The sequence below is a fragment of the Pseudomyrmex gracilis genome, unplaced genomic scaffold (assembly GCF_002006095.1).
Source record: "Pseudomyrmex gracilis isolate BER0280 unplaced genomic scaffold, ASM200609v1 scaffold_140, whole genome shotgun sequence".
NCBI classification, from domain to species: domain Eukaryota; kingdom Metazoa; phylum Arthropoda; class Insecta; order Hymenoptera; family Formicidae; genus Pseudomyrmex; species Pseudomyrmex gracilis.
Window position 1 is genome coordinate 302,029 of NW_018020724.1, and position 21,118 is coordinate 323,146.

Here is a 21,118-nt window from a genome sequence, read left to right on the forward strand (position 1 = left end):
GCGGAGAGGAGTCAAAAAAGAGAAGAAAAAAAAAAGAAGAAGAGACAGAGAGAAGAAGACGAGGATGCAGGTAGCTTTTGCCCACCTGTAAAATTTACTAACCCCGCTCGCTCGCGCCAGCGGCAGTTTATTTTTCGCACGATACATACTCCGTTCATCGCGGCTTGACAGCCGGTCCCGCTCTCTCCGCTGATTCCACCATTCAATTTAACAATCCTCAGTCTAATATATGGGACCGTCTAAATCAGGATTATCGGGCCGCTCCCGCATTGTGAATCTTCTTCCTGACGGTCCGCACGAGTTTGTCCGTCGCGCGCCACGAACTTTGTGCGTTCCAATCTTCGTCCGCATCCTCTCATTCGCTCGTTTTTAAAAGTTACATATTTCGATGCGAGTTGCGGGATTATCTTTAGGAGAAAAAAAAAAAAAAAAAAAATCACTTTTTGATTGATACAATTTCGTAACAACAGTTTTTGTGATTCGCCGAGATATTGGTTCTTCTTTGTGTGATTTTCAACAGCTAGAATGAAATATTTCGCCGCGTGCGTGTGAATCTAGACGTGGCATCTGGATGGGATCTATGGGCGGATCGCGCACAGTAGGAGTCCGAAGTCGTGATTTCGCGCGCTGACAAATTTGACCGGTCGAAAACACAATAACGGGACAGATGTTAAATCATATTTCGGTTTGTCCCCACTGGGCGAGACATGCGTACACGTGTCCTGTTCGCAGCAAAAGATTTCGAAATGACGTGAACCGTGAAAGATTCTTTGAGTTAAGGTAAACAAACACCGCGATTATCAAAAAAACATCAACGTCTTTGTACATTTAATGACTGATGTGCGCACACTTAACACACACACATTAAAAACCTTTGTGTAACACATATAAATATTTCATAAAAAATAAGCATTGATCACAGATGCAGAACGCGGTGGAGAGCCGTCGGACAAAAATGTGGCCTTTGCGCGCCTTTGTCGCAAACCTTTGTTGACCAACGGCGATATTTACTGAAAGTTTTTACAAAGGACAAATCTTTCATTTCTTTTGCGATAGACCAAGAGTGGGCTGTACAACATTCGTAAGATTCTCGCCTCTGGTCAACATAATTCTCAGCCGAACCGAGGCGTGAGAACTTAAGCGAAAACGAAAACGAAATCGAAACGCGAATCAAACAATTAAGACACACACCTTATTAATATTTTTTTTTTTAAACAAAGTTACGTTCTTGATTGTAATTCGTAAAAACACAGCGATGTAAAATCATAACTCGGGAAGGAACAAGATATAGAAAAGAAAAAAAAAAAAAGAAGAGAGTCAGCAACTTGCGAAAGAAACATTTCGTCATGCGAAAGAGAGAGCGACATTTCTACACACGCTCGTATAAGAGCTACGTAGAGAAGGCCATATAGACTGCTATATGACCAACTCGAGCTGATATATGCGCGACGTTATCCGTATCCACTTACTTCCTCGTTTGGCAAAAGATTCGAAGCGATCTTTAAAATGGGTCACCTACGCGGAAAGAAGACATGTGCGATATCACACGACGACGACGACGACGACGACGACGACGACAACGACGCGCCGCGCCGTTCCATCAGTTATCATCAATGACTTTTTAACAGTCGTTGAAAAATGCGGCATCGATTGCGCGCAATCTCGAGAAACCGAACGCGCGTCGGATCCTTCCTCTCTTATTCGTTTAATGATGAGAATGCGCTGACTGTGAACTCTACGGTATTTTTATTGCCGTAGAAAATTACTACTCCGTGAAGATTTAAACGCGACCGAAAAGCACTTTCGATCTACATTCGAGAGTAGATCTATTTTCGCGCGAACATTTCAAACATATATATATATATATAAATATATATAAGCGTCTCCTTTCCTGTTCTTGTATAATTTAACATAATGTTTATTAGCGTGCGAGATAGCGCACGAGACTTCGGATAACAAATGAAACTTGGATTCATCAATCTCCGCGCGTCGCACGCGCGGTCGTGCAACGGGGGCTCTTTGAAAAATCGAAAACAGAATATCCTCAACCACAAAGATCCGGAAAATTGATTTTCCGCCTTGTTAATCACGCACGCTCAGCCTTTTCCGCGGTGCCTTTACGATTCCACAATTGCCGCGAAGGACCCGAAGAGATTCAAAATCGATGTAAGTGTCGAACGCCACGCGTCGAGGGGACTTCGTTGTGTGCCCGGTAAATCGATCGTTAGATTTCAAAGATATATCGATCATTAATAATCGAAGATATTCGAAAATATTTTTGTCAAATTAAAATTCTCTTGTGTAAAAAAAAAAAAAAAAAAAAAAAAAACATACATAAACGAATAATAGGCCGATAAACCGCGACGAGCGACACGATTTCTAAAACGTAGGATATCACACATTCGGAAGTCGATTATGGTCGTCGTGCGTGACGATACGACGAGAAGAACTTCGCCGTTCTATGTGGATAACGAATTAGTATCGCTTGCTCGGACACGAGGCTTTATAGACTGCCATCGCTCGCCGCGTGTTTCCTATCAACGGCTATCGTATAGGACGACGTAAGCGAGGAACGTGTTTCCCGAGCGCGTATAAATAATAAGACCGCGTCGGCAGTCGCTATAATTCAATTCACACCTGATAACCGCGACCGTAGAATTTCCATATTACAGACCGCGTAATAAAATTAAAAATATTTTCGTGGCGGTCCGCGCGCGCGCACGCCCCGGGGGGGATGTCTTTCTCTCTTCTCCGTCCTCATTCGGTCGAGACGATCGCGATCCTCTCTGCGCGCGTTCGCCGACATCACGAATTTGTTCCTCGAATTTGTTTCCCGTTGTCGCCGGTGGTCCGTCGTCGTCGGGGACCACATGACGAACGAGCGAGAACGCGCATGCAAAACGAGCGGCAAATATATTTTACACGCCGGACGAGATCGAAAAGTATCCCATAGACACACGCGCTAGACAACTAATTACAGTGCTTGCCTCGCGCACGAATGACTAACGGTCATCTATTTATGTGACGTTTAGCAAAACAACGTAGCGAATATTATATTTGCGATTTCTATCGTCGTTTGTTCTTCGTTTTGCGCGAGTTTTGAGCGTATAAATTTGAATTATTTAACTCGGTTATTTATTCAAATTTTATATCGCTAAGAATTATTGTATCACCGCGCACGCAATTTAAAATGAAAATTGCGTAATAAAATTCGACATCGTTCATCTTCCGCGGATACAAATGTTGTTGCGATATCGACACGATGCACAGGGGGGGAGGGAAGGGGTCTTTCTTCCTTCGCAGCAATCGCGACGTCGCCGACATGCATTACGGAATATTACGGGGGGGTGGGTGATGGGGTGGGCATTACAGGAAGGACGTTTATATCGTGTGGATAGAAGCGTCGAATGGAGTCCTGGTGAACTCTCTTGTGAAACCACGGTTGCGTGCCATCACTTTGCGGTGTCGAGCTTCCGGTATTCACGGTGCAGTTACAAGCAAACGACCGAAATGACTTATCCCCATACATTTCCCAGGCATTCGGGATCGAAACGCGCGCGCTTTTCTTACAAAATACTTTGCGAACGAGCGCAAATGCAAGATCGTAATGTCCGAGAGCGGTATATACGCGGAGTCGCGTATTGAGTTGCCAATATTATGGCCATTCCTGAAACAAAGAATCTTCTCGCACACACACACACCTGTGTCTTTATCGATTACACGAGGCGAGAGATGTTCTTTCTTCTTTTTCATTTCTTCAATTATGCCCGACTTCTGGCGCTGAGGAAACGCGTTTCGTTTCGACGCGCCACGGAGGTTCCACGGAATTAATTGTTTTTAGCTAGCAGGGGTGAGAATACATTATACATTTTTTTTTTTTTTTTTTTAACGAACGACTGGCGCGACCGAAGACAAGATTAACGACCCGCACAGATATTTTATGACTTGTCGGGATCGTTTAAACAAATGTTTGTTTCTTGCTTTGCCGCGACCCTGCCTCGTCGGAGGGAAAGAATATTAAAAGTAAAATGATTTTCCGAAGAACTTAAGGTCCGCGCCGCTGCCGATGGCGTCGTCGATGTATAACACGCTTCACGTTTCGTGTTGGAGCGCGCCTACTCGCGGTTGACTGACTTCTTTCCGTCTCTTCTCCCTCTCTCCCTCATCCACCATGCCTCGTTAACCGATGCTCTCCACCGAATCACGCGTGGCGGTGAAAATCACTCGTGCGCAACAAAGAAAGAGTCGACGATACCGCACGGTAGATCGTCGACTAAACAAACAAATTTCTTCGATATCGCTCTATAATATGCGTAACCAATTCCAAACGACCACGCGACTTACATGATATAAATTCTGTGCCCGCCTTCTCTGCCAGTGCTTTTTTTTTTTTTTTTTCGAGAACGTTGGAACTAATCGACGATGCGATAGAAATCGGTGGGAGGTGACCCGAGACCCAATAAATTCGGAAATTTCTTCACGTGTCACCCTCGCGCCCGGTGACGCTCCCGTAAACATAACGAGCGATTTCGTTTCGAGGGAACGATCGGACCTCCAGGACAGAGGTCCGAGGGAGGAAAGAAAGAAGACCCAGCTGCACGAAGGAAAATCTCGACAACACGCGCGAGGGAAGAGTGACGATAGCGGGGGTAAGTTAGGAGAAAACGGTGGGCGCCGTGGGCTCATATGCGCGCCCCATTCACCGAAAATTTATGTACCAGAAGCATAAAGCCCAGCGCCGCCAGTACCGGAGGCAGCCGTGGCATCCACAAACCACCGGCGAATCCACAATCGCCTCGTTCCTTTCATCCCTCGATTTCTCTCTCTCTCTCTCTTTTTTTTTCTTTTTTTCATCTTATATGAAAAACCATTCCATCCCCACTCCCCTCCCCGTCTTCCTGTGTTCCGACTCTCTTTCACTCCGCGCGTTTCTTTTCTCTCCCTGTCTTTCCTCCCGCGCGATACAATCCAAGCGGATACTGCACTCCGTCACGTATAATGACGCCGGAACGGAATGGTAGAAGTCGACGGCGAAGAAAGAACGCGAAGGGGCGAGAGATCGGGGAGGAGAAGAGGAGAGGTAGAGCGAGGAAGGAAAGGGCACACACTGGTCGAGAAATAAAGTAAAAGTAATACTATTGCCTCCTCAAACGATCTTCGCCGCTCTGCGACGAACTTGCCGCGGAACATTTGCAGACCATTATTCCCCCGTGCTCGTATTAAAGGGGTTTGATCGGGTGCATATAGCTAAGAAATGACCTCCCCGCGTCTCTCTCTCTCTCTCTCTCAAATGTGTATGGTCTCTAAAACATTGCAATTGCAAAGTTGTTTGAAGAGAAAGAAAAAAATGTTCTTTAATAGTTCCAGAATTTGTCTGAATGGTTCTCGTAGTTGGTCGTTTTTTTTTTTTTACTCATCGGTATATAAAGCGTACCTTTGAACGAAATGACTTTACAACTTGTTATCGTATGAGAATTCTATAGCTTGCAATGTTTGTATGGAGATTGATTTAACTTCGTTTATAAGCACAAATAGGTACTTGGCATTTATCTGCAACCAGGATGCGATAAGGATCGTTTAATACTCAAAATAGCCAAGAGACGTCTATATTTCCTACGTTTCATAAATCTCCAATCTGAAAGGGCCGCGAGAAACCTTTGACCCGCGGACGAAATAAAACCAGAATGTCATCGACATGAAAAAAAAAGAAAAAAAAAACAATACGCCAGATGCACGGAATGATAACCTGAATGATAACCGTGATGCACACATGTGCAAAAAAAAAAAGATGTGTAAATACACACTAATAACGTACCGCGGAGGTAAGATTAACATTTTAACGTGCACGTCTAACTTACGGGGGGGAAAAAAAAATAAAAAAAATTAGAGCAAAAATACGCCACACGTCGGAGATTCTGCATTTACGTGTCCTAACCGGACTGGGTGTATCCTCCTGGATTGTTTGCGCGTGCCTTGACCGTGCACGTACGTGTATAAGTGGGCAGTATCTACGCGTATAAAGCGAAGCCTCGCAAAACAAGAGGAACAGCGAAACACGATCGGGTAAGGAGATAGGATCCCCCCGCCCCCCCTCGGCTACTGCGAGATCCTTCTTTATTCCGCGGACTTCCCGGAAAAAGAGGAGTGCCCTCCCCCTGAGATGGACACTCGCCATCTTATCTAGGAGATAGGCCGTGGCCCAGCTACTACCATATCTGATGAGGCGCGATGGATGGGACGGGCGTGACACTAAAGTACGAGACAAAAGTGTCCTGCATGTCGAGATTCTCTTCACCGCCGCCACCCTCATTGCGCGCGCGCGCGCACACATCACACACTCTCACCTGTACGAATCTAATGCGGCTTTATTACCATGACAAAGCTTTGCTCCTCGCCGAGAAATATCAGTTTTATCGGTGACAGATGCTTATCGTTCGCTAATTTAAGATCGAAAATACAAAAAACATGGTTGAACATTAAACGCGAGCAAAATGTTAGGACGGAGTTACGTTATATTAGCGTGCGAAAAATCGCGCGGCGTTGCTTTGTTTCAAAATCGAACACCGCTGAGGGTAATACGACGACACGCTTAGATTGCGGGATGACAGTGTCGATAACAAATAAAATAAGCGGCAGCGTTCAATTTAGTAAATGTTCAACACTTCCGCGGCAGCGCTCGCCGCGGGCATAGATAAAAACTAGTTTCATCAACAAATGACATGTTTATATGCTTTCTTCGATGTCGATCGGCGGAACTTCGGAAAGCAAAGTCGTTCTGGCGCAGTGGGTCTCTCTCGGCGTGACGCACGACCCCCTTTAGAGGCGCCAGGCTGCTAGAGCAGGAAACAAAGCGACGACGAGAAGAGGAGAAGAGAAAGAGACGAATGTGGAGAGAGAGAAGAAACGATGCGGATGGGGGAGGAGAGGAGAAACAAAAGAAGAGAGAAGAGAGAAAAGAGAGAAGGGCGTTTCGACGAAACGAAGCGCGGTGTCGGGCTCAGATAAGATCTCCAAAACGGGGATCAGTAATATTTTACAAAGTCATCGAAGTTGCTCGCTAACTTCGGCATAAATTACAATCGCCGTCTCGCTCTCACCCCCTCCCGCTCGCGTCTCTTCCTTCACCCCGCTCATCCCTTTCGTGAAATGCTCCACGAGGCTGCGAGAAGATGAGAGAGCTCGCTCGTCCGCTTGCCCCACGGGAGAGAGATTCACTTCATCGCGACGAGTGTTAAACAAACACTCGACCATTGCTAATAACACCGCGCGCGTTCGTCTAGCGGCGCGAACTAATAAATCCGCTTATCTAACGACCGCGCACGACCGATCGCGATCGGACGTGTGTAACAGCGACCGCTGAGCGTGAACGTGTCCCGAATTAATCAATCTGTAATGTTTCGGCGCGAGAAATTCGTGAGAAGAGCTATCACAAGCGCCGATGTAATCTTAAATCAACACCTCTTTGACGAATCAATAACGCCTGCGGATATCGCTTCGACGATTGGTCGAACGATATTACGTATTACAGTAGATATCCAAAACTGTGTGTAAAACAAAAATCTCTAATAAAATAAAATAAAATAATTATAAACTAGTGTATTATAAAAAATGTTAAGATTGCACATTTTACCATCAAGTTCGATTAAAACGCCGCGTCAAACTGCCACATTTCGAAAACATAAAGAGTGATAAGTGACTAAAAAAGATAATTTTTTTATCGCTCGCCTTGACCTCAAACGCACGGATCGTATCGCGTTTGCGCGTACGTCAGAGAACGTTAATTCGAAAATTCTACACGGAATATAATACAGTGTCCGTCGTATCGATCTGCGTTAAATGCGATCGTAAAAAGATTACGCGCGATTGCGTAAGCTTCGATTTATTCGCGCGAAAAACTTATAAGAGAATGGCCGAATCTTTGGGTATGTTTGCTCGAAAAATTAACGTCTGCAACGAGAGACGCACAATAGCGTCGTTTATTGTCTCGAGAAAGGTCTCTCGAGAGAGACCGATTGCAGTCATCGTCGTTACTTAATATTTTATTGTAAGAAAAAAAAAGAAAATGAGAAACAATTTGAGAAGGAGACTCGAGACGCGACACACACGACGGACCGTGACACGAATACGTCGCGCGCGAGCGATGAAGTTATTCGCGTGGATCTCATCCGTAAATCATGCGAGACAAAAAATGGTTATGGCTAATCCTACGTGGTGTGTTGGCGAAAACGTCAACGTAGTAGTGAATAATGACAGTCGCCGGACGACCAATCGATATCTCGTCGATAAACGCGAAACGTGTATTTCGAAGATCGAAAGAGCATTTTCGTATGTTTCTTTTTTTTGTTCGCGCGGTCAGAGTTTTTCCCAACGCAGGTAAAAGCTGTGGGAAATAAATAAAAAAAAGAAACCGTCTAGAGAAAAGCATCTGACATTCCTAGGTTATCATAATGGAATTAATCAGACAAGACGACGGGATATTCGAGAACGAAAAATGAAGAAATGAGTTATGTAAAACTCTCCAAAGTCGAGAAAACACATCGAAAAAAGATTAAATTGTTCGGGGGAGAAATTTATCTTAATCTTAATAACTTTGTAACGCAGAGAGATTATCATGTGGAAAAGTTTAACAAATAATTTTCTTGAAATAATAAAATCACATATTACTGAAGATATAAAATCAAATTTAAAACAAATATTTAAAAATGTGAAACATATTGCTTTAAATTGCAAATAGAAAAGATGAAGACCACCATGTGTGAATTTAAACGCTCGTTTGTTTCTCTCTTTCTCTCGGAACGTTGTTAGAAAGACGCGCATTCCTCAAAAAGAATGTGCGCATTCTTTTTGAAAATTTTAAGCAAATTTAAAACACAAAATGATGAATCCCCTCATTCATCTTATCCTCGGAAACGCGGTTGCTTATGCAGTTCGCTATAAGGGTGGGTTAGGCCGGCGTGTAACTGAGAAGTTCACGCGATAACGATCGCGATGCTTGGGATTTTCGAGGATTGAAATACAGATATCACCCACGACGAGACGCCTATCTATATTCTTGAGCGAGGCCTACCCCGTAGCTTCTCTCAGCACGAATTAATATTCTACCAACGTGCAGAAATCGCCCGTATTGCCACGGTCCCAGTTCCGAAAAAGAAAAGAAAAAAAATATTCGGTCGAGAAATGTACGGTCGAATTCCATATTTGACATCTCGGCTATCATTCAGATGGAATTTGATAGCTATCTATTTATTTCCGCCAAAAGATTCTATCTCACAAGATCTCGTACGCGATAACAAAAACATTTACACGTGTTGAAATTAAAATGATAAAAACCAATTGATAAAAGAGAATCGCAACGACTTTTTTGTTAAAATTTCTAGTCTAATAAAAAATTATTACGCAAATAAATATCAATTCGCAAAACGGTTTTCCGCTAACGTTAGAGGTTCGAACGATCGCGTGAAACATCTATACGCGCGCAAGCGTGTTTCCGAACTTATTTTCATAAATTCGTCGAGGAAAAGATAACTTTGCAACGGGATGCATCTGCCTCGAGTGTATACGACTAACGTTATCTTAAATTCATCGGGTCAGCATCGTTTTTCAATCAGAAAAGAACGAGAGGAAGAAGATAGAAGGACCACGGTGAAACGTCGGCGAAGAGCGTATCACGTTTCGTGTGAGCCGATATTTGTTACAAGTTCTTATAGATGATGAAGAAGCGTTCGCCGTGCGCGAGCGCCGGGAATGGGTGCTGGGCCCTTCGAAAGGCCCTCTTATTAACGAGCGGCCCCCCGCGGCCGCTGCAGCCGTCGCCGCCGCCGTCGCAACGAGCCTAATCAGCCGTGAATCCAATTCGTAGGTCTGACTTGTTTTATGTAATGCCCGCGATGCCAGAATCAATTAGCCATGGCACCCTCCTATTTTGCGTATGCATGCGCCACGTATATCCCGTAGCGGGCGATCCCGAAACTTATTTGCAACTGTCCTGTGAGAAAGAGAGAGAGCGCGCGCGCGCGGGAACGACGAGACCGCGACGAGAAAAACCGGTTTCGTCCGCGAGTTAGACGGAAATTAAATAGCTCGAAACAAACGAAGATCAAGAGACGTCGCTCCGGTGCGTTTGCCTCCGACCGCGCGGCGAATTAGAGACGCTAATTTTGCCGCTCGAATCCCGCGGGGGATTTTTGACGCGACCAAGATCCGCATCCAGATCCGATGTGAATATCGTGTCTGGACGGAAGAGAGTGGCGCCAACGAGTTTCTCGAGCTTTTATGTAAGCATAAACGCGAGCGATTAAAATTAGGATTAGCTGTCATCAACGGGAGTTCGTTTCAAAAGTTTTTACGCGTCGAGAATACATAATAAACCGAATAAAATGAGAGAAGATAAAACGCCGTAGAGAAAACAGTCACTCTTTCACAGGAAGTTATCGAACACTCAAAATCCGAGACGTCGCTCGCGCCATCCGATCTCACTTTCGACCGCGATATGATAATTGATAAAATTATTCGACGTTGATTAACGTAAGCAAAATTATTGGCTGTACTTTTTGTAAAAAACTCCGTCTAATCGTATCTTCGATAACGACGAGTCGCGCCACGGCGCGAGATTATGTTATAAACCTTTTTTCTTTTTTTTCGAAAGATTCGACGAGCAAGTACGCGCATATCAAGAGTGCGTCGTCATAACACGGCACAGCGCGCTCAATTAGGCGGACTATCGTTACGTGTTTTAATGAGATTTCGACGCGGGTCCGTAGGTATATAAAAGTGTTTTATATCCTGTGAAACCTGGGCACCGTCGTGCCGTCAATTAGGAGACTACGCGCCGCGCTGCGCCGCCCATAATCAGCATATGTAATATATGTAGCTTATGCGCGGGCCCTTAGGGCCCGCGATAATCAGGAAACGACTCTGTGTGATTTCCGACTTTATTATTTTGTAAGTAATAAAAATGCCGATACTTTTCATGCGGCGTTGTGGTTTTCTTTCGTCGGTTTCGCGATCGCGAACATTTATCCGACTTACGCGCGCGCTCTCGCAAATGAGATAAACACAAAAAAAAAAATCGCAGGATGCTATCGACGATATTGAAACCGCGCGCGCGTCAATCGAATAGTTACCACGATTAGAAAAAAAAAACTTGATATTTTATATATACACACGCATCTTCGTAAGATCCCTCGATTAGGTGGGCGACTAGAATCACGTGCACGAGCCACCGATATTGTGTGCCACAAAGGAGCGCGCATATATCACGCGTGTTTATATCTATAAAAGGAGGGGATCATCGCGCACACAATACAGCAATTTGGCTGCAACCGATACAAGATCTCACGGACGATGTTGCTTGCCCACCCTCCCGTTGCACCCCGAAATAGACGGGTGAACGTGCGGGGCTCGCCTCTCTCTCTCTCTCTCTTTCTCTCTTCGGCTTTCTTTTTCCTCCGGCACTCCGACATCGCATCGATTTAACGGGGACCCGTGCCGCACGATCCCACGAACATTCATGCGTGCGTGTATAGATGTGTGTACGCACGCATGCACGCACGCACGCACGCACGCGATGTAGCGCCGACGCGTGTACCTGCCGCGTCGTCCATTTCAAGAATCCGACGCGATCTTATCTGCCGTGCGGCCGCCACGACCCCCGCGAAGAGAATCTTTGATTTAGTGCACGCAGAAGAACGAGAAAGACTCGGAGAGGGAGGAGAGACAGGAGGGGTGGCAGAGACAAGAAGAGCGTCTTGTTTCGGCGAACTGCGGTTGACGCGGTTCCGCGATGTGCAGTCTTAGGAATTTTTTTGTTGGCACAATACTATACACCGCGTATCTTTGAAAGAACTAAATGTTTTATATATGTAAAATTACGCTCGCGTAGATATTCGCTCAATGACACATTAAACATTAATAAATATGCAAATTGCTACTTACTTCTTTCAGTGGCGCTTTAAATGCCAAGATTCGAGTGCCCTTAATTACATCACCATATGCCTTGTATTCCAGCCATCTAAAAAAAATATCATGTACATAAATACACACAAATATACGCAAAGATATCGGATCGCGAATCGTTATTTGAATGTTTGTAACATAAAAAAAATTAATCACTGTTGTTGATGTCGCGCACTAGGCGCGCTTCTAGTGGCTTTTTTTTTTTTTTTTTTTTGTAGAAGCGCGCCTATTTGACCTCACGTCACAGAAGTTGACGATTCGAAGTAAGCACCATCTGTGAGAAACGCCACCAAACAAGATGGGCAGATGATGCGTGCCAGATCGGTTAGTCAGGTTAGCCAGTTTTCCGAGAACGGCGTCGGTTTACAGAATGAAAAACAAATTCGCGATCTATTGGCGCGTCCGATGGAGAAAACGCGAGTTTCCGCACTTGTAAGTTAACGCGTTCGCACGATTATCTCAACAGCATCGTCGCACGGGATACGGGTTCCAGATGTGACGAAAAATTTGTGTGACATAACCTCTCTGTAACGTGACCTCGCTCGCGATCGCGTGTACGCGGGCGATTACGGACGCCACGAGCGATCGGTGACTTCGATTGTAACAAACACAAATTCACTCACCTGTCGGGCACTGAATTCGTCATTTTCTCTCAACACTCAAAGTACTTCCCGCGAAAGAAAAAGCATAACACCGAAACGCAATACCGCCATATCACACTCACACCGCCATGCGTGCGCAGCAGCAGCAGACGCACTCGCGCGCAGTTGATAAAGTAGAATCGATCGATCAAACTGGATGTCGCGCATATTGGTGACGACTCGATGGAATTCGAAGAATCAACAAAATAAAATACACATAAATTGTCTCTTTGTTTTAAAATAAAAATCATCTCTTCCGTCTCTTTATCGCAGTTACTCAAATTGAATGTGTTTCAAATGTTACTAGATATTCCTTGCATATTCTTAAATATCTTTCTTCATAATTTTAAATCATTTGATTTATAATTTTTTATGTACTCACTTTTATAAAAAAAATCTAAAAACATCGAAAATAAAATACAAATCTATAAAATTGGGAAAAATGTTTTTAAAGCAATAATTTTTCTATTTTCTATACAATTTGAAGAAAATAATACAACATTTATATGAAAGATTTACAATTAATAAATCGTAATATATTTTGAATAAGTTAAGAAAGTAAAAATCAATATATAACTAACTTTTAATTGTAAATATCTTAAATAAAGTACAAACAATACTTAAATTCAGTTATATTAACTAACTGGACATTGCGAATTATCTGTTTCCAGCTGTAGAACCATATTTAGTATTTTCTTCTCCACGTCAATAAGTTCAGGTGGTTTTTTATACTAAAAATAAATAAAGAAGTGTGAGAATAAAACAATAACAAGTGCGGTTACAAAAGTATTTTTTTTTTGTTTTACATACGGTTATAATTAATGTGTTGAATCGATGCTGAAATGATATTCGTTCTTGCTCTGGCTTTAACCCGATCCGTTCAAGATCTGGAACCTGTATTTTTTTAAAATACTTTTTATTACTTGTACGTACAGTTATACTGCCATCTTGTCCTGCGGTGACAGAATATACATTTTGAGGGTATGGCAAGTTATTAATATTCCATTCCAATGATAGTTTTGTAATTCTTCTTGTAACATATGGCTAGAACACAAAGAATTAAAGGTATACACATACGCTTACGTGGTTAATATTACACAATATTTTAAGGTTTATTATACATACAAAAAGGTAACATACCATGTTTGAACTTTCTTGTATTCCATATAGTTCAATATTATTTGGTTTATATCCGTTTACTCCAACTTCAATAACCCAACCTATATTTTTGCCAAACTTATTTTTCTCTTTCCATGCTCTTCGTAAAACCACATTCGTTTCTGTAGAATACTCTTCAACCATTTCTTTCCCATCTTCGAATAAAAAATGAACTTTTCTTTTTGCTATAAAAGATATGATACAAACAGAGCAAGAGAAAAAATCTCTTTGTGCGATGTTATGTGTGTTGATATGTACACAAAGTTAGCTATTGATCAAACATGTTATTATTGATTAGGTTAAATCAGCTATGTGTGTGTAGTTATTTTACATAAAATTTAAACACTATACAAATACTTCTTATAATATTTAAATATAAAGTTGCATACATAAATAAAAAGATAAAGAAATATTACAATATTACAATAATCCTGAATTTTACTTCAATTACATATTTCTCTTGTCATAAGATGAGGTAACTTTGTCTCTCAGTAAATTGCTTGACTAATTTTTTGTAGAAAGATAAATAACAACGTGCCAGCTAGAGATTGTTGAACTGCAAACAGTAATTAAATCAAAGTTACCCCCATCTCATACATCTTACAGAGATATATTATCACTTAGTCTTACTTTCTTCAATACTGGCAGTTTTCTGGGCGTTCTCAATCGCTTTCACCCACGAATCTGGCGTCATTTTCAGAAGCGTCAAAAATTAATTTACCTTGTTTGTTGGATAGACGAAATCAATCAGAAGACATGGAATATTAAACTGCCTTAAACAAACTTTGACTTTCTGATTCAACTAGAAAACACGTGGGAGACATGTCTATTTTATTTTAGTTCCTTCGTACAATCCAGGTGGAGTTAGTGAATGGGGAATTTAAACTTAATCGGTCGAAAATCAATTCCGGAGCGATTTAATTTTTAACGATTGAAAATACTATTGTTTTTATATTTTTTTAATATAAAACGGAGAAGAGAAGTTACGGAAGAAAACAGTTTAAATAATAAGTATATCGGAAATATGTGTCATTAAATTTTTCTAGTTTACGTAAAAAGTAAAAATTGCTCAAAATGTTTTCGTTTTTACTCATACATGTAATTATAATTTTTGATAAGTATAATTTGATTAGCCAACAATTATAATATTTAATCTTTAGTTTTTCGCTTAATAATATACCGTTGAATAAACTAAATAACAGATATTCAGTTGTAGGGCATCCTTGTGTACAGATCGGACGATAAAGGCTGCGTTATTCCGATACTATCAGCAGATACTGAAAATCTATAGTTGATGGTATCATGTATTATAGAGTTTAAGTGAGGATAAGATAGGACAGATAAACAAGTCGAAAGAACATGACTAAGACACATGATTTTCTTTCAGTTGCTTCAAAGATATCACCAGCTGTGTTCGTTTGTCTTTGCCCAACAACTATGTGAATTTTTAATCGTTCTTAATCCCATACAATCAACATATTTGATGCACATTATATAATATTTAATTTATTCGACAATATAATTATAAAAAGTAAATGCAATAATTTAGAATTATTTGTTATTTTGTGAATTGATTATATTACTGATTGGATTTTATATATGTCTGTGTTTTTGATTATCAAGATATGTCGGAGAATAGGACTTGGTTGGCGCAACGAGTTCTGAGGTGCGACGAGTTTGTGAGCAAAGAAAATGACCGTTCAATCGGAAAATCTAACGAAAGTAATAATAAAGTCGAAAAGAAAAAGGGATTGTCTGTAAATATAGAAACTCAACCGACGTCCAATGTACAATCGGTACAATCGTCCGTCATCGATAAAAGTAACTTTCGAGTTTATTGCGACAATGAACATATTCGATCGCGTTCCCGTATACGAAAACCCGTGGATAGGAAACGGCTTAGATCGAAAACTGATTCCGCGGAAAAGCCATCATCTTCGACACTTCGCAAAGAGCAGGAAGAAAATGTTTCAAATTCCGACTTACGCACTCTTTTCGCTCCTCGTAGGTAAGAGAAACGTGTGATAAGATTAAAAATTGGATTTTTGTATCAACAAACAAATTGAAGCAAAATAATAATGTAAATACTGAAGATATAATTGTAGTTGATTATTGAAAAGAAAACTTTTACGCGTTACCTTGCAGATCATTTTCTTCGATCACTTCTCGAACAACTAGAAAATTTCCGCAAAGGTATGTATTTTTACAAAGAATATTATAGTAATTAATAATGAATTTTTCCTAAACATTAAATTGTGCGCATTGTGTTGCTTAAAGTACCATTTGTTCGATAGATTTCATTATGAGATTCACGATCTCATTAATTTTCGAAAATAACCGACTTTGTTTTATATCTTTATGTTTTTGTTTCGAAATAATTATTTTGTCGCTGAAACTGTGATCAACACTGAACTTAACCGTTAATGTTGACATATTATTCAAAATATTATTGATCCCTTTTAGAATGTGTCGATGGAAATATTTTACGTGAAACTTTTTTACACCAACAAATGTGAGATATATTTTCTAGAAACATTCTTCAAGTTTTTATAATTTTATGTTTGTAACACGATTATTATATTATGTAAAAATATATTTGATACGTGTAATCGATTATATATTCTCTTAACATTCTCCAGATCATGTTCGGAAAGCAGACAACCTTTGTCATTTGCACAACACGAAAAAAAGACATCGGTAACTCCGAGCCAACAGGTTTCACAAGATGTTAAACAACGAACGATTGCAAGTATTCAAGAATGGAAGAACAGAATGAGCAAACCGCAAAGTAGTAAGGAAATATCGTAGACTATGAGATATATAATGCAAAATATATATTAAAACACACGCGACACTTGTTTACATAAACAAATGTTTTTATTGTTCCAGCTGGTACCATACCGAAACAAAACACGAAGAAATGTTCTAGCACGCATAAGAAAGTTAGTAGAATAAATATCAAAATTATGCTGCTCTCAACACGAATGTGAATCTTATCTATGTTGTTTAATATATTCCAGATAAAACTTGAAAGTATCAAAAAACCGACATCAACAACAACCGACTCCTTAAAGCCTAAAAACAAGCATTTGTTAGATGAAGTAATACCAACCGTACCCAATAAAAACATTTTACATCTGCAAGAGAATAATGAAGATAAAAATAAATCACAAAATAAAAGTCGCTCTTATGTTGAAAAATGTTCGGGTAACTTCATCGGTACATCATCTCCTAAAAAGGTATGAGAAGAGAAGAAAAAAATTTAATAGTGATATTAATAATTAATATAAATTTCGGCTCTATGTTAATCATATATATATACGTACGATATTTAATTCTTTTGAAATTTTGATATTAATCAGATCGAGACGTGCCATGAAAACTTCGAGCACGAAATGACACGTATTTTTACAAAAGTAAACGAGGTCAAAGACGTTGACATAACACTGAGAGGCACATATCAATTCACAAATGAGTGGCATATGGAATATGTGGCAGAAATTGAACGCGACAGAGAAGAAAAAGCTCCGAAACTCAGTTCTCGTTTTTTACATGAAAATATAAACGTGCAACAAAGAAAAGTCATCGTAGAATATCTGATTCGTCTTGGTGTAAGTAGATTATTAGTAAAATTATTGCCGTTCTCAATGTCTTATCTTCACGATATATATTTGCTTACACTTTTTGTAATTCTGATCGTATTTTTAGGTACGCTGCCATTACCCGTCATACATAATTTATCAAACTGTCAAATTGTTTAATATTGCTATTGACAGAATTTTAGTGGAGTTGAAGAATGTACAGTTACTGGCTTTAACGGCTTTATGGATAGTTCTCAAGCGAGAACTAATTTTCCATAAAGTACCATCGGTAAATGAAACTTTCTTTCTTGATCAAAAGTTTTGCAACTATATTACCGAGTAAATAATTAGAGAGAGGGCGAGTAGAACTAAATATAATAATAATAATAATAATATAAATTTAATGAATAAATATTTTTATATAAATTGCCGCTTGCACATAATTTCTCCGTAACACTTGTATATCTTTTTAGGTGATTACTTTATTGAAAAATGCAAAAGACATGTATATTAATCAGGAGAAACAATTATTGCAATATGAGAAGAAAATTTTGTCAGTTGTTAAGTTCAATACACGGTTTGCCGATCCATATTCTTTACTTTTATATTATATAATTCGAGTAAACCAAGACAGCCAATATCTAATTAATAATACTGACATCAAAACTGTCTACTTCTGCGGTAGTTATCTGGTATGAATAGAAAACTAATTTGAGTAATACTACAATGTGCTATTTTTATTTCTTAACGTGCAAATATAACGACCAAGTGTAACTGTTTTTTGTAGCTCGATGTATCCATGTTAGATGAGACCTTATGTAATATTTCGGAATGTATTTTGGCAATGGCTGCAGCGGAGTTGGCACTCCATTTTGTATGCCCGAATACTTCTCAAGTGAGTCAAGCATGGTGTAAGCTTTGGAGACGCAAGCATCTCATGGAGTAAGAAAATGCGATTTCACATATTCGTTTATATTCGTGTTTCTCTGTTTGTTATGTAAACGATTTTCTATTAAAGAAAATCCTATGTTGAATATATTGACACATTACTTTTGTGTTAATAAAATTATTTAAATTGCAATACACGCTGAAGGGAAAGAAACAAATTTTATATTATAATTTTATTTCTTCGAAAAGATTTTTTTATAGTTGGTGTATTAATTTGAAAAATTTGTGCGTGTTTGTTTTAGATGGGAAGAGCGAACGATATATTTTGTGAAGCGAAGAATTATACAATATGCCGCCAACAATGATTCCACCACCAAAACAAATTCACACATTGTATACAACAAATATTTAAGTTGTTCATACTGCGCAATTTCGAAGTTTCTTTATAAAAAAGTAATGTCCGTCTTTTTCATGTCAGAATTTTCACAAGATTAATGTTATTATGATGCAATTGTGTTAAAATACTTAATTTTACTATCGTACGCGGACTATATATGTATATAATATCTAATTGAATTGTGCGGTATGTGTATATTTTATTGTTATTATTATACTTGAATATGTAATACGTGCTGGTCACGAATATTGTACTTTTTTAAATTACTGTTTACTTTTTAGAAAAACAAAGTTTTTACAAAGTTATACAAGTCTATAAAAATGTTTGTTAATTGTAAATTTGAAATTTAAGTAAAAAGTTATCTACACATATCTAGCACATCTACACGTATCTCACACAGAACCTCCAGACATCTATTAAATTCTGTCAAATTACATGTGAAACAAATAATTTTCACACAAAATACGTAGAAAAATTAGATTATTTGTTTTAAAAAGCGTCACAGACATCCTGACAATCGTATGATGCAAAAATGAAGTGTGATCAAAATATAAACTTTCCTTAATCTTATCACTAACACTTCGTGAGAAATACCTGATACCAGAGAGAAACTTGAAAGCGGCCATCCTATTGTATTTTCTATTATTGCACTGTCTGTTATTATTTTGTGCCAGTTACAAAAAGATTCTCTCGCTCCGCAGCTCGTCCAAGATCTAACAAATATGAGACAGCCAATATATCGATAGACATACAAGTCTGTATATCGATGCGCGCGCACATAACACGGAATAGAACCATGTTCACCGCACATAGCACGGATTAGAACCATTTCCAAGTTTGCGTACGTATCGACAGATCACTCGCGGACGTCGCTACGTAGTTGCGATAATGTGCACCATTCGTGGACGTGCGCTAGCTTGACGGGACGAAAAAGCGATCGTGAAAACTCTCACGGGCCGCTCTCATTCTTCTCTCTGGTTGAAATCGGCGTAGATGGCACACTTACTCGAATTTACAAATTCTTCAAAACTATTCCAACTGGAAAAGGTGAAACAATCCAACTGGAAAAGGTGAAACAATCCAACTGGAAAAGGTGAAACAAGTGCAAAACCGGATCGAGATTACACGTATTCTGTCCGGAGAGAAATTGTGAGTAACAATATGTTTTTGCAGTTGTGTTATAAGAATTCTCGTATATGTAATTCTGTTCTCGAGATGGATTCGCGTTTGTTTCATTTTCATATATCAACGTTACTTGAACACTTCAGTTCACTTTGTCGGAGTTGCAATCCAATCCAATATATATTGATTCATAATTTATAGATATTATATAACATATCAGACGTACGCGTATATAAAAACTAATACGATATACTTTCCCCAAAGGTTTTATTCAGCTTTATTTATACAATATAGAAATTTAATGACAGGGAGGAGAGATCTTCATTGCAATTAAGCGGATCCGCTGATTTCGCGTAAATCCAAAAATTGTTTGTACAATAGACGAACAGAGTTCTTATAAATTAGTTTTTTTTTTTTTTTTTTTTTTTTTACGAAGGTCTGCCGATAGTAGATAATACACGAGATCTCCGCTCGCTAAGTACAATACGTAAAAGGCATCCTACACCCAATAGTATGAATACAATTGCGTATGTAAATGTGTTAATAAGGAGCAGATTATTAATACCGACTGATAAACTGTATTTCTGCTCGCTTGTTTTTTTTTTTTTTTAACATTATAACATATACTTTAGTGTAGTACTCTTCATGTATATGTATTTATATATACAGGTAATACACATATACATAAATACATACATTAATATAATTTTTTTTTTTCATATATATATATAATATATATAATATATTTATATAGAAAATTATACTAGCTAGATTAATATTTACATAGAAAGGCAAATGTGAAATACCTGAACATTTTTCTCTCTCTCTCTCTTTCTCTATCTCTTTTTCTCTCTTTCAATCTCTCTTTTAGTTTATAAAAATATTTTTATCATGTGTGAGTCGTATTTGTTCGTATTTCAACGAATGCTATTCTCAATATTGTGTATAGCATTACAACGTGTATTCGCGGTAAATGTATTCACATAATCTTGCACATTATATTCACTATATATGTAATATACATTACAGTGTGTATATCTCTCTTGTGTGGTTTTTTTTTTTTTTTATTTTTATTTTTATCTGAATGAAGTGAAGTTGAAGATAGCTGCTTTATACGGAATACGAAATGTTCGGAGCTTGATTGGTTGCTGCAAATTTTGTCATCAATACTTCGACCATTTGCCTTTTTTTTTGTCGCTCTTTATCCGTAACTAAATGCAATTATAAACTTGCATTACACACTTATAACGCCACTACTCTTGGAAGCGTTTTGAAATCGACGTGTACTTTCTAAGTTAATAATGCAACAAAGGATATTTTACTTAACATTTTAATTGAGACACGCTCTAACAGAAAACCGGTCGTGCGGCGCGATA

At 39.3% G+C, this 21,118-nt stretch overlaps 3 protein-coding genes across 10 annotated transcripts in view; 1 reads left to right on the top strand and 2 right to left on the bottom strand.

Moving 5' to 3' along the window:
- The window catches only part of LOC109857026 (RNA/RNP complex-1-interacting phosphatase), a 35,676-nt gene extending 22,962 nt beyond the window's left edge, over positions 1–12,714 (bottom strand). Inside the window, exons 1-2 of the mRNA XM_020432875.1 lie at positions 12,579–12,714; positions 11,935–12,010 (exon numbers count right to left, since the gene is read on the bottom strand). Of these exons, the coding sequence (XP_020288464.1) occupies positions 11,935–12,010; positions 12,579–12,601 (99 nt within the window). The 5' untranslated portion in view covers positions 12,602–12,714. The remainder of the gene's footprint in view (positions 1–11,934; positions 12,011–12,578) is intronic.
- Positions 12,323–19,193, top strand: LOC109857025. 2 transcript variants are annotated; one of them, XM_020432872.1, is made up of 12 exons: positions 12,364–12,387; positions 15,142–15,285; positions 15,378–15,762; positions 15,900–15,947; positions 16,394–16,545; positions 16,644–16,696; positions 16,775–16,993; positions 17,117–17,365; positions 17,463–17,624; positions 17,809–18,027; positions 18,123–18,277; positions 18,526–19,193. In XM_020432872.1, exons 3-12 carry the CDS (start codon positions 15,380–15,382, stop codon positions 18,716–18,718), a joined length of 1,833 nt encoding a protein of 610 aa, XP_020288461.1. In that variant the 5' UTR covers positions 12,364–12,387; positions 15,142–15,285; positions 15,378–15,379; the 3' UTR covers positions 18,719–19,193. The 2 variants fall into 2 exon arrangements, with proteins under 2 accessions (XP_020288462.1, XP_020288461.1); XM_020432873.1 differs by lacking the exon at positions 15,142–15,285 and having other exon boundaries at positions 12,323–12,387.
- On the bottom strand, positions 13,143–15,282 carry LOC109857027 (protein DPCD). 7 transcript variants are annotated; one of them, XM_020432880.1, is made up of 5 exons: positions 14,385–15,142; positions 14,206–14,310; positions 13,737–13,909; positions 13,407–13,640; positions 13,143–13,327 (listed from the first exon to the last, which is right to left on the bottom strand). In XM_020432880.1, the coding sequence occupies exons 2-5, from the start codon at positions 14,219–14,221 to the stop codon at positions 13,232–13,234; spliced, it is 519 nt and encodes a 172-aa protein (XP_020288469.1). In that variant the 5' UTR covers positions 14,222–14,310; positions 14,385–15,142; the 3' UTR covers positions 13,143–13,231. The 7 variants fall into 7 exon arrangements, with proteins under 7 accessions (XP_020288469.1, XP_020288466.1, XP_020288471.1 ...); XM_020432879.1 differs by having other exon boundaries at positions 13,144–13,327; positions 13,737–13,939; positions 14,476–15,142; XM_020432878.1 differs by having other exon boundaries at positions 13,144–13,327; positions 13,737–13,939.
- Positions 19,194–21,118: the final 1,925 nt, after the last annotated feature.